Genomic DNA, 14687 nt, shown 5'->3' on the forward strand with positions numbered 1-14687 from the left:
TATCTAATCATAACAAAATGTGACATCGTTTAATGTTTCAAGGAAGTCATTACTATCAGATGAAGAAAACCCACAATGGGTTAGTGAAATATAATACAAGATATGCTTTTGAATCTATAACATGTTTGTTTTATAGTAATGAGAATGAAATATTAAGAGAAAAGAATATGATTCCTCCTGGGTTTAATTTTTAAAATGTGTGTATACATATCTTTAACAAAGGGAATTATGTTATAATGATTGAAAATTTAAATTCTAAACAATCTATAAATACTCTAAAATGCACAATTTCATGACAAAGTTAAAGTGTTGCTGGGCTAGAGACTTAGGAAAGTCACATACTAGATATGAATATTCTTGATGCTATAAGCTGCAAAGAAAAATGTTGATGTGTATAATTGTGTAGCAGTAGAGTTTATAGTCAAATGAGTGTTGCAGAACATTGTCATATATTAATCAATAAAATATTCATTTATCTTTAACTCATATATTTATTAGGTTGATTAAATATTGCTCCATCAATTAATTTATTTGATGTTTCTACTTTCCTTATTATGCATACTTATTATATCCAGCATTGTGTCAATAAAGTTGAAAAAAATAACAAGTACCATCATTGAATGACAGGCACACTGAACAGATAAGGAACCTCCTGGTATAAAATCTACAGTTTGAGGAACATAGCAAGAGAGAATGCAGAAGTCTAGAATACTGCATGGCTGTTGTAAGGTGAGACACAAGAAAGCTATCTCTCTCTCCCTTCCTTTCTCTTTCTCTCTTTCTCTCTCTCTCTCTCTCTCTCTCTCTCTCTCTCTCTCTCTCTCTCTCTCTCTCTGTCTCCTTAGACTCACTCGCTCTCTCTCTATTCCTTTCTTCTTCATCATTTTTTACTTGTTCTCACATCAAGGTAATTTAAATCACTTCTATGTTTGGCAACTTACTGATTTTCAAAGAGAGTTTTGTGTAACTTTATATTAATTTTGGAGCTCTGTCAAAGTTGCTATATAAGAAAAGTAGAAAATTAGATAGTGGATTATATTTCTATGATCCATTCAAAGCCACTGTACTTTGATCTTTTTTCATAAATTAAAAGCTGTGTAAAATTTTGATTTAATGTATATCTGTACTGTAACTAAATAAAAGCATATTTTATAATTTTGCCTATTTTTTTAAGAAGTAAAACATAAAAAAGCACTTGTTAGAGTACCTGAGAGATAAATTTAGAGAGAAAAAAATAATAATTATTCTTGGGTTCATAAAGCCCACACTTGTAATTCATATAAAGTACCACAGAAAAACTTGAGGAAAAATTGATATAAAAAGCAAAATATAAGTTATTTTGTACATTCAATGCTTTGAGAATGTTGGATAGTTAAGGTGAATAAGGAATACATACTAAAGAAAATAGGAAGAAATTCCTAAGATGTGAAGTGGTTCATAGCATTGCTGATATCATACAATAAAACATACAGGTTTGAAATTATTATTTGTAAATGTTTACATTTTTGAAAGACACAAAAATAAAGTAAATGTGGTAACCATAAAATAGTGTGAGCAACAATCTCAAAAAGGAAAACTGTGATATGCAAAAATGTGATAATTAAAATGGTGAGTCATTTCAAATTTAAAATTGAAAATTGAATCACACAAAGTTATTAAATTCAAAACTTATGGCCCCTTACTAACATTATCACACTCATATTACCCTTATGTACAATTTTCTCTTCCTGTTTGCTTAATTTTACTACTGGTCTTTAGCAATTAACTCAATATGAATTAAAATTATATTATTACTTTTTCCCAAAGACTAAATTTTGGTTTGCTTGTTATAAAAATCTCAGGTACCCGTTCAACCCCTTTAATTTGTGTGTTCCAGACATACTTTGTAGAACTACATTTTGAATGCACGGATTCTCAATAGATATCTCCTTGTAATTTTTACTCATATTTAGAATGTGCAAAGTTCTAAATAGAATGAAATGGAAGCCAAAAGACACAGATGACTAAAATTAGACACAGATGACTTCTTCATTAGGAAAAGACACTAAAATGCCATCTAATGATACTAATATCATCTGGACATTTCACTGCATTAAAAGAAAAATCAACCAGAAAGGAAAAGAAAACCACATAAAACATTTTTATTGCCTTCCCTAGGCTCCTTCGTTGTTGGTGGTGTTCTGTTTTATGTTTGTTTGTTTCTCTATTTGTTTCCTTAAATAATATTTCCTTCAACTATTATCATAAAATTTTAAGAAAACCCTTTTTTATTTATCAGGAAAGTAAGTTTTTTTTTTCCTTGAAACTATAGCTCTGCTTCATGAGCAGCTGTATTTCACACAGCTCCATTGTTTTGACCCAACTTTGTCCTTGTATATCATGCTGTCTCATAGACTCAACTTGTGAAGCTTAGGGAAAAGAGTAAAGAGGAGAGATGCAAATGGAATAGGTCAAAAGGAAGAATTATCAAAGGCAAAAGATAGGGTATACTGATCACCTATTCTAGTGAGGCTCCTTGTTCTCTTATTCTGTTTCTCAAGTTTCTGACATCAAAAACAAAGTCTGTGTTGGTCCAGTTAAATGAATCTGTGTGATCCATTGCAACAACCATTAGATTCTTTGGGAAAAGAAGAAACAAGTGTATTGTTTTGAATCAATCGGAAATTTGCTTGAAATTGGCCATTCAGTTCACTTAAGTGATTCATTAAGGTGGATACAGCTATAATGTCTACAAAATTAAGTCTAGATCAAGTTTCAGATAATAATGAATCAAGTAACATCCACATGTTGAGTATCATGAAGGTCTATCTGATAAAGTGCCAGGTATGTCAGGCATTTGATTTTCAATGAATTAGACATGTCCTTGTCTCATGCTCCCTTTCTAGAGGAAGAGACAGGTAATAAATTGTAATGAATAACTGTCATGAATATCCATAAAAGAATCATAATATAAGGAGAATTTTATTGAAATGTTTATGGTCTAGCACTCAATTCACTGTTCTTTGTAAGAATTACACACAAAACACCAAATTTGGTGAACTTAAAATTATTTAGATAAATCAGTACTGTGGTGGTTTAAATATGCTTGGCCCAGGGAGTAGCAATATTAGGAGGTGTGTCTTTGTTGGAGTAAGTGTGTCCTTGTTGGAGGAAGTGTGTCACTGTAGGGGTGAATTTTGAGACCCTCCTTCTAGTTGCCCAGAAGACAGTCTTTCCTTCTGATAGTCAGATTAAAATGTAGAACTCTAACCTCCTCTAGCACCATGTCTGCCTATATGATGCCACACTTCCTTCCATGATCCTCTGAACCTATAAATCAGTCCCAATTAAATGTTGTCCTTTATAATAGCTGCCTTGATCATGGTGTCTCATCACAGTAATGGAAACCATAAGACAAATATCTAATATTCATTTAATTATGTATTAGATACAGACATTGAAAGAATGAAAGCAAATTGGAGAGAAGAAAATTACTATGTGTATTAAACACATCCTTTCATACATAAAATCACTAAACTTGGCAATACCCACAAAAGAAAACACATAGCCAATTGCTATTACCAAAAAGGAACAACTAGATGATGTCAGATACATATAAATTGTTAAATAAATATGACTTATGATGGAAATTATGACAATTTAATGAAGGCAAGTGGTTTGGTATTAACGTTCACCAAATGTAAGAATTTCTTCTTCTTAAATTATTAGATGATTATAATTCAATTTTGTTTCACTGAATTGTTCTATACACTATCAATCTCTGGTTATTTCTTCAACTCTGTTATATCTATAATATCTTTTCAGTCATATTTCTAATGATATCATCACAGTAACTTCGTATATTCATTCTCACTAACAAAATGTAGTATATAATATACACATTATAGTTTAAAGCTAGTAGAACCAGAAATGTAAGTGTATACATTTGTTTATATAAATACATTTTGAAAAATTAGGCTGGAGAGATGGTTGAGAGTTAAAGAACCCTGGCAGCTTCTCCACAAAACCCTCATGGCAACTAACAAGTATCCAAAACGTCTTATGGTCTAGAAAAGCAGTCTAGAATACATACATATCCATGCAGACAAACCACACTCACACATAATCAGACAATCAATTAATCAATTAATGCCAGATGATGATAGATAGAACATAGATAGATAGATAGATAGATAGATAGATAGATAGATAGATAGATGGTAATAGTTTTCAATATTTGACATATAACTCACATATCTCTTCAGGGGTTACTTAAAATGATTATGTCCAGACTAGGAAAACCTCTACTTAGAAATGAAGGTAAAATTGCCAGATTTGTCTAGTTAGTTTTTCAAAGTTTCATGAGGAGGTAAATCAAATCTAAAACAAAATTTTCAATTTGAGTAAGTCATAGATTGAATTTATATTGAACATTCAAAAACTCAGCTACAGGATAAATTTTGTATAATATTCTATATTGTTGTTTCACATTTTGCCTAAGGCATATTGTGTTACATATAAGAAGACATTCATTTCTGAGCTAATAATTTCTGTACTAATAATTATTAAATTCATGTTTACTGTATGCATTCATATGATCAATGAATCACTGTAAAATATCTTATTGTTCCTAATATTCTATTATTTGTAATTATTTTCAATATCTCAGTGACCTAATTGAAGATGGTGATGGAAAAAAGAAATGTATTTATGTCATGACCAGTTAGGGATGTTTGTTAAAAAATCTGCTCCTGTGAATAACCACTTAATTCCAATCATTTGACAGACACTCTACCTACCTTCCACAAGTATAGTGATTAATTAAATATTATTTATAGTAAAAGAAATACAATAAGGAAGAAAATAGGCAGAGCAATTTATAAAAATAATTATAAAAATTATTCTAACAGTATTAGTCAAAAATATAATCATGGATTTGAGAGAATTAGGTATAAATTTTGAGTTTTGAGTCATACTTTCCAGCTCTGGGGTTTCTCTAAAACAAACCTTTAAGATCACTGAACCCTTTGAATTCCAAAGTTAAAAGAGCTGAATTCGACTTTAATTAGCTCCCACCCCTCACTCTCTCTACTTAAGTAATAGTAAAAAGATTACAGTGTTGAAATAAAATTGACTCCATGGAAACCTCAAAAGGCTTATCAGGAAACATTTGTAGCCACTTTCTACAGTATTCAACTTCCCCATTTATGAAGCCTTTTATATAATAATCAATATACACATAGATGACTGGTACTATTTCACCTTTTCAAGGTAACCTGAAAAACAAATCAATATATCATGAACTTTCTTTGCTGATTCTTTCAATTTAAGAAAAACAATTATTCTAAGAACTAAGCTAGTAGCCAATACTGTGGTAAAGCTGTCTCTAAGGTTATAAAGTTGTCAGATCCAGGAAACTTCCAGATTGTACTTATTCATTTCTAAGTTCTAAGTGAGAAAATGTTATAGCTACTATTTCTATATCTCAAAATAATATGCAATCATGGTGCAGTTTTACATCAAGTGATCAAAAGGTAAAAATTAGATTATTTGCCACTCATTTCTTCTTTCAAAACATTCTATTTATGAAAGATTCTGTTAAATGCTTATGCATGGTGTAAGTTAAAATAAATAAATAAACAACTCAGCATTTGCTGCAGTCAATGAATTTCTTACATGTATATGAGATATTCACAAAAATACATCAGTTTTGTTAAGGAAGCCTTTTCATTTCTATGAGATCCAGGTTTCCTAAACTTAAAGGGAAGTATTTGGTTAAAATATTTTTAGATCTTTTCCCCCCACTTAATAGACCATGCATAATGTACTGATTCAAATTCAGCTTTGATGAAAATGCAATTGGATTAAGTCTTCATCTGCCCAAAAAACTTCAAATAAACTCTTTTCCCAGTTCCACAGGAAAACATTCCAAGGTGGAAGTCAAATAAATAAGAACCACAAACCTTTGATAGATGATTTACATTTATGCCTGTTAGGAACAAGTGCCTCCTTGCAATCTTCTTCAAAGTCATCTCGGAATAAAATCCTATATATAATCAAAAATGAACACTTCTTGATTTAAATCACTAAGAAAAAAGACTCTGGAATATCTGAGAGAGTGTTTCCTGTAACTCTGGAGGAAAGACCCATTGTGAAAGTGAATGGCAGTTTCCAGGGGAGAAATCTTTGATTCAGTTAAGAGGATGAAACAACTGTTTTGACATTCTCTACTCCTTACTGTAGGTACATTAGGGAGAGACATCTCATGCTCATGGCCATGACTTTCTGGCCATGAAGGACAATGACATCCCAAAATGGCAGTCAAAATACTTTCTGCTGCCATTAAATTGCTTTTGTTAGTTAATTGGTCACAGCAACTATGAAAATGGTACAAAGATATAAGATAGATATAGATAACAAAAGTTACATGAATCGATACTGATTATAAAATAAATTTAATAAAAAGGTATATATTCAATAAGTTACACATACTCATTTTGTGTACTTTTGTAAATAAAAAATAATCTAGGTGCTATGAACAATACAGTTTTTATTCATTGTGATAGATATTTTTCATTATTATTTTTGGCAGTCAAAATAGGAGTCAACTAGAAATAAAGTCAATATAGTACACATTTGAATAGTAGCACATTTTATGCCAAACTTTTGTTTGTAATATAAAATTATGTCTTAATCTAGTGTGGTAGCTCACACAATTAGCCCAGCATTAAGGATGCAGAAGCAGATAAATCTCTATGAGATCTTGACCAGCATGATCTATGTCATAGTTCCAGGCCAAGCAGAAGAATATAGTCAGCACTTGTCTCAAACGAATTGTTGTTTCATACTGTAACAGCTTGTTGTCAATACTAAATAATAATAATAATAATAGTAATAATAATAATAAATAAGTAGTAGTAGTAGTAGTAGTAGTTATAGAAGTAGTGGTAGTAGTATCTATCATGTAAGTTCAAATGTAAATCATAGATCTGATGCAATTTCTTCCAGGCAGATTCTATGAAAACATACAAATAACTTTGAACAAACTAAAAACAAAGAAACTTATAAAGTCAATTTTTATACTACAAAGTAAGAAGTTTTTATTCAATATCTTGGCAACTTTGGGATATAGAGGGAATTAGAAAACTCAGTTTGGGGATTGAGAGTTGGCTCAGTGGTTAAGAGCACTGACTGTTTTTCCATGGGTCCTGAGTTCAATTCTCAGTAACCACATGGTGGCTCACAACCATCTATAATGGGGATCCAAAGCCCTTTTCTACTGTGTCTAAAGACAGTGACAGTTTACTCACAAGCATGAAATAAATAAGAAAAATCTTAAAAAATAAAAGAAGATTCAGTTTTGTTGGATTTACACTATAAGTAGACTGTCTGGTCTTTGCCACTTTATTATCTCACAGAATGTACCTAAATCATTCATTCCTTCCCGGGATAATCATGGATTTCTATTAAGGGAGCAGCAATTAAACTCTAAGCCTTCACATGTTTTTCTTTAGGAATCATTATGGAAGATGAGATAACGTAAATTGTAAGAGCCAGAAAATCAGAGAGTTTCCTGTGATGTGTCAGAAGCTACACCAATAAAGTTTCATCAATAACACAGGCCAGACAACATTAACACACATGCACATGCCAAAGTATTTAGTAAAAACTCAGCAGGCAGCCACTGTACACAAAGAACTATAGGCTACTGAGAAAATATGGGAAAAGGAGAGGTGGCACCTCTCAGGAAAGAGAACACCAATTTGTTCTAAAGTTCAGTCAGCCAAGAAAACACGCATATGAGTTCATTATACAGATTGAGCAGGTTATACTTAAGATTGTGTGTGTGTGCATGCAATAACAATTAGTGCAAAAAAAGGTTATGATTTTGAAGGATACTGAAGAAAGATATATAGGAGGGTTTGGAAGTAGGCGAGCAAAGGGACAAATGTTAGGACTATATTATTATTTTAAAAAATTAAATTAAGAAAAGAGAAAAGGCTCCTGTCAACATCTCCTTAGAGGTCTGCAAGAGTCTGACATATTCAAAAGCGGATGCTCACAGCTAACCATTGAATTGATCAAAGGGTTCCCAATGGAGGAGTTAGAGAGAAGCCCATAGGAGCTGAAAGGGTCTGTGACCCCATGAGGAGAGCAAAAATGCCAACCAACCAGAGCTCCCAGAGTCTAAACCACCAGCCTGGGAGCACATAGGGAGGGACCCATAGCTCCAGCTGTAAATGTAGGGGAGGATGGCCTTGACAGGCATAGGTAGGAGAGGAGATCCTTGGTCCCATGAAGGCTATACACCGAGTGTGAGGGAATTCGAGGGTGCAGAGGTGGGAGTGGGGGTTAGGTGGAGGCAGATCCTCATAGAATCAGGGGGCGGGGGGATAGCTTCGGAGGTCCGTGGGTGGGGTTGGGGGTGGGAAGATGGGTTAAGAGGATAACATCTGAAATGTAAATAAAGTATCCAATTAAAAAAAAGAAAAGAGAAAAGATGATGCTCTCAGTCTTTTACTTAGTAATATTGAGAAGATACTATTTAAAACTCATAAAGAAATATCTGGAGTTAATTTTTATTTGTTTACTTCTTTGTTTCCTCTTTAAAATTGGCATTGTTAACGTTGCTTACTTCCTTGGTTTTGGTGGAATATATTTACTGAATGATGTACAAATTATTCCTCTGATGATGTATTTCCGCACTGATGCTCTTTTTCTGGTATACTGAAAAAAGTCATTCCTTAGAAGGTAATGCTCTCTTGGAATGATTGTCATCATCAGACAGTCTTACAGAAAATATTTTCTTATATTAACTCATGTCTGATAATAATCTAACATACTTGCTAACATTATCTATATCTATACTTATACCTGTCTCTGTCTCTGTCTCTGTCTCTGTCTCTCTCTCTCATATATATATGCATGTATATATATATACATACATATATATATATATACATACATACATACATATATATATAATCAACTGTATTTGGATAAAAGTAAGCTTTTATCCAAACATGTAGAGTCATATCCTATTCATACATACATATAGCCATTTTGATACTTTCATTTCTACTTGAAAAGTTTCAATGAGAACATACAACTTGAATTATTTGTTTGTGTGTGTGTGTGCATGCACATGCATGTGCACATATGTTTGTGTATCTGGATATATCTATATATGTACATATGTACTTGATTTTATTAATGTTTTATCCAAAGCAGTGCCATATTTTTATTTTCTTGATTTTAATTTTCTTTTAACTTCCCATTAAGCAAATAAATTAGCTGAGTGCAAAGTAATATTCTTCGAGGAACTGTTCCAAGAATATCTGTGAAACTACATCTCAATAACCATTAGACTTGCTTCTGTTTCTCTATAAACCTCTCTCCATCATTGAAAATGTAATTCTGCAGTATTAAGCAAAGACATGTTTAAAATACAGCTTGATTTTCAATCACTGAGCTACATCTAACTCAAATTAACACTGGAACCCAATTAAGAAAAAGTCAAACACTCCGGCCATTTGAATACTTTCCCTTGTACTTGAAAAGTGTCAATGGGTGCATATAACTTGAATAGCATTTGGTTTGGGGAGTGTAAATGGAAGAGGCTGACCAGGAAATCATGGGTCACTAGGCAGAATTGCTCTCTCTAAGGGAGATTGAATAGAAATGTAGGTTAGTAGAAAAACCCTTTTAATAATGTTTTCACATAAGGAACATTTGTAAAACAGCAAAGGATTACTTTGTTGTGGAAGGATACTCAGTACAGAGTCACTTTCCTCACAGCCTAAAAAACAATGCTTGTCTGAGAGACCTTGGCCTGGATTCAGATCTAGAGAGATGTTTTTAGCAAAAATTTCCAGTCCTGACACCTGTGGATAAGGGGCCAATTTATGCCAATTATTAGGGATATCAAATATCCATATTTAACAAATTAAGAATATTAACAAACTCCACATAGGAAACAATGGACAGTGAACTGATCTACAAGGCTCAAGGATATCATTAAAGTATATGGAGTCAGGATTATACCCACCCTGTAAGTCACACACCTGAAGGATTTGAAAATATAGTTTCTCTTAGGCTATATACCTCAAATTCTCATTACTCCCTTGGCTATAACCATGAAGAACATGCTATGGAGTAGGTGATACTGGTGGCTAGAATGGAGATGTCACCCAAGCATATTGCATTTATGACACTAATGTTACTGTTGAGTAAACAAAGCAAGAAACTACTAATTGCTATTTGGTTCTAAGCTCACCTGACCACTATCCTACTACAATAAGCAACCATGTCTCAAGAGTCACTAGTCCTGGCTATGCCACAGACTAGCCAGGCAAATTCAGTTTGATAATTTTTTGGTATATATTCAAAAGCAGATGATAGACTTCCACTGAAATTCAGAAGATAAAGCATCTAAAATACATTAACAGCTATCTCCAAAGATTATCTACTAGCATAGTTATGTACTACATATTACTTAAGTGAAAGATGGGGAAATATTCCCTGTTTTGTAACTGTATACAACCAGACCTAGTGGGATTGTCTTCATGTGGATCGATTCTTTTTAGTATAAAACAGCTCTTTAAATATTACCCTAAGTCATCACCCCAAAATAATTTTTCAGAAATTTTTCTTAATGGCACAGAATTTTTCCCATAATCCATGTTCTATAAATCTACAGTCATTGAGATTTCACAAGGTTGGTAAGAGCTTCCACATCTAAAATGTTATTTTTTTTCAAAATTAATTTGGCATTTATAGGAGAGGGACTGGATACATATTGATACAATTTTTTTTTAATTTCTTGGTCTAGGGATGTACAGTAAAATGTGCATCTAAGATAGATTTACATGGAAGGTTAGAATCCCTTATGTGCCTTACTTTCTGCTCAAAAGCAAACGCTAAACTCATTCAGAGACATCCTAGAAAGGTATTTTATTGTTTCTTAGGTTTTGACAAATTGCTACATGTATACACTCTCCTGTGATTTCACACTCATTCTCCTCTTGCCTTCCCATCATTTTTCTCCTTTCATACTCTTAATACAGAATATTCTGCATTGATAATGAATTGCAGAAAATGTAGTAGTAATGCATAGCTATCCTGTTAACCAAATAAAGTAAATGTCCAGAACACTCAGTTCTGTCTTCTAATAAACACAGATCCAGAGATACATGTGAGGACAGAATGGTAAGATATGAGGTTGGTCTGGAAAAAATACAAGCAGCATTATCAGAATGGGAGAAAAGGCCCTGACCTTCACAAATTAAAATAATAAATACAAGATTTTTGAATGTTTTCACCTTTGGTGGAGTTAGAAAGAGACAGAATAAAATAATAAACATAAGAAAACATGTAATCTCCCATCTTCAAAGAGAAAATATGGAGTGTGTTTCCAAAATGGCGGCAGCGATGGATGTGGATACCCCCAGCGGCACCAACACTGGCCCAAGCAAGAAGTGCTTTGAAGTTAAAAAGTGGAATGCAGTAGCCCTCTGGGCCTGGGATATTGCGGTTGATAACTGTGCCATCTGCAGGAACCACATTATGGATCTTTGCATCGAATGTCAGGCCAACCAGGCATCAGCTACTTCCGAAGAGTGTACGGTTGCATGGGGAGTCTGTAACCATGCTTTTCATTTCCACTGTGTCTCTCGATGGCTCAAAACGAGGCAGGTGTGTCCACTGGACAACAGAGAGTGGGAATTCCAAAAGTATGGGCATTAAGAAAGACTCTCCCGTAAAGCGTACCCATTTGTTACTCGTTTAATGACTTCCTGTTAATTATAAATTAGATAGAACAATGGTACTTTTTCTTTCCTTTGTCTTTGGAGTTCGGTGTTCCCGCAGCCATATTGTATTTTGTGTCAAATAAAGCCTTTAAGTTGGAGGTGATTGCCGTTTCGTGTATGTGGAAAGAGTGATCTGAGAAGGAGCCTCTTTAGAGCCAGGAAGCCAGCCTCAGAAAGTTCACTGTTGTTGAGGAGAACACACTTGTTCTGTGGGTTCATCTTCACAGGGTCACAAAGAACCTGTTAAAGCCTGGAAGTGCAGAACACTGGCACCTGGAAACACATCAGGCTCTGTCTTCCTTCTGAGGTAGCACCAGGCAGGAATGAGGAAAGACATGCCAGCCATGGAGCAGCCAGGTCTGCTCTGGGCTTTCTTCTGAGGGAGTGGCATAAGTGGACACAGAAAGGCTTTGTAAGTTCTAAACACTACAGGGGAGTGCTGATTGTGAGTGACCTGGCATCTCTAGAACAAAACTTGACAAAAAACCATACTCTGTAATCTTGACTGGCAACATAGTTATCTTAATGTCTACGTGAAAACTGATGATGGACAGTTTGAGTGTATATATGCTTGTGATCCTAGGTACTTGGGAATTAGGTAGAAGGATCTAAAACAAATTGTTTCTAAACAATTAGACCTTGTTTCTAAAACAAATTGTAGTTTGGAGTCTAGGGGGTGCTGTAGCTCAGCTGTAAGGCCTTGAGTTCAATTTGCTGGCATAAATTAAAAAAAAAAAAGTTGAAATTGAATTAACAAGAGCTCAAGTTTCCTTTAAACCTGCTGGCCAGGGAAGGAGCGGCCATCCTTTTGCTGATTCTGTGGCTGTAGTCTACTGAGATACCCTTTCTGCTGCTGTGGTTCTCATGTAGTTAACGATCCTACAAAGGTTCTGAAATCCTTCAGGGGAGTTTTCCTTTTTCCGGTGCCACTCCAGGTGAAAGCAATGGCCAGATAAAGCCCGTCTGAGACTACAACTGTCTTCTGTTGTCAGGTGTAGAGAGCCGCAGTGAGCGGTGACAATATTCGCCATTACAAGATGGCGCTGGCATCTGGTGCTCTCCCAAGTTTACAGGTGAACTGCGCATGTGCAAGTGGTGAACGTGCGCCAAATCACGGCCCATCCCGGGGTGTAATATGCATTCCTGAGCAAGCAGCCAATCAGAAATGAACAAGCCGCTCCAGGGTATATATAAGCAGTGCCTTTTCGGGGCCCGGGATCTTCCTCTTCACATCACAATAAACGCTTGCTGCAGAAGGATCCTGGTGTCCGCATGCGTTCTTGCTGGCGAGACGATTGTGTGGGTCACAGCTGGTGCCGAATCCCGGGAACCCACCATCGCCGGCGCCGAGGAGACCCTGTTCACGGGGAGGATTCAGAACTGCAGGACGAAGGTAAGCTCTGAGAGGTATGTTTGGTCTTGATCTATCTCATCTCTCTCCCCAATTACTAGGTGCTGTAGAGGCTCTCATTGTCGTTGTGGCAGCACTCATTCTCTTCCTTTTGGTTTCGTTTTGTTTCCACCAATTCTCTTGTTAAATTCTGCCGCCGTTGGGCACGGTTAGTCTGACATAGATAAGCTGTGGTGCCCCTCTCCATGTGTCAGATTCTCTCGTAGATAAGAGAGCAACATGGGAGCTTCGCATTCGGTGATCATGGTGCTTCAGTCACTCTTGCGACGGCATGAATTAAAAGTCTCTACAAAAACGTTAGAGGGGTTTGTGAAGAAGGTTGACCGTGTGGCGCCCTGATATATATGCTCAGGGTCGCTAACGCTGGCCTCCTGGGACAAATTGGAGGGCAATTTAATTAGGGAACAACAGAATGGAAAATTGAAGCCTGGGACTCGGCCGCTGTGGAGGCTAGTAAAATCGTGCCTACAAGATGAGAAATGCCGCCCAAATATCGTGGCAGGTCAGGGAGTGCTAGAGGAGTTACAAGACAGCATGTCAGAAACAGAGTGGGATAAGAGGTTAGGAGTTCAGAAACAAAAAAGAAAAGGCATGCCTAAGAAAAAAGACCCTTCCAAAGGCACTCAGTCTTCGGAAGCGAAAGATAAGGGTAAGGACGCCCTGGGAGAGAAGCACACGAAGGGTGAAGAGGCCTCAGAAAGAAAATCTCTTTATCTGGTAAAGGAACTAGAGGCCTTGGGGCTTGATAGTTCTGAGTCAGAGGAACTAAGTCCCTCTGAAGAAGAGGACTTAGATGAAGAAGCAGCCCGCTATGAGGAGGAAAGATACCATCCAGATGGGCGGCTGCCACCACCGAATTGAAAGCAAAAGAAGGCGAGAAATAGGTACCGAGAGGCTCTTCAGTAACTGACTTCGCTCACTTGGTAGTCGATCTTAAAACTAGACCCACTTTACAATTAATGATAGAGGAGAAGAATTTTATAGGAATTTTAGACACAGGAGCTGATAAAAGTATTATTTCCTCCAACTGGTGGCCTAAGGTGTGGCCTGTTACACAATCATCCCACTCCTTACAGCGGTTGGGATATGAGGCCAGCCCTGCAGTCAGTTCACACTCCTTGACTTGACAGACACCAGAGGGTCAGACAAGAAGCTTTATACCTTATGTGCTTCCTCTCCCTGTTAACCTCTGGGGAAGAGACATTTTACAAGACTTAGGACTGACATTGACTAATGAGTATTCACAACAAGCCATAGAAATTATGAAAAGGATGAAATATAAGGAAGGAAAAGGCCTTGACAGAAAAGAACGAAGAAGATTAAACCCAATCTCACAAGAAAGTAATACAAGAAGACAAGGTCTGGGTTTTCTCTAGTTGCCATTGAGGGTTCTATGCCCTTACCCTGGCTTACGGAAGAGGCCATGTGGGTTCCTCAATGGCCTTTATCCTCTGAGAAATTGGAGGCCGCTACCAAATTAATTGAAG

At 35.7% G+C, this 14687-nt stretch overlaps 1 protein-coding gene across 1 annotated transcript; it reads left to right on the forward strand.

Annotated features, from left to right (window-relative positions):
• Positions 1 to 11382: 11382 nt before the first annotated feature.
• LOC114630932 (RING-box protein 1-like) lies at positions 11383 to 11737 on the forward strand. The gene has a single exon (XM_028779253.1). The coding sequence runs from the start codon at positions 11398 to 11400 to the stop codon at positions 11722 to 11724; it is 327 nt and encodes a 108-aa protein (XP_028635086.1). The 5' UTR covers positions 11383 to 11397; the 3' UTR covers positions 11725 to 11737.
• Positions 11738 to 14687: the final 2950 nt, after the last annotated feature.

Source organism: Grammomys surdaster, unplaced genomic scaffold (assembly GCF_004785775.1).
Source record: "Grammomys surdaster isolate TR1022 unplaced genomic scaffold, NIH_TR_1.0 348, whole genome shotgun sequence".
In the NCBI taxonomy this organism is placed as follows: Eukaryota; Metazoa; Chordata; class Mammalia; order Rodentia; family Muridae; genus Grammomys; species Grammomys surdaster.

What these genes read in the sequence shown, in the direction of transcription:
- LOC114630932 (XM_028779253.1), top strand. Translation starts at nt 11,398, where the DNA reads ATGGCGGCAGCGATGGATGTGGATACCCCCAGCGGCACCAACACTGGC.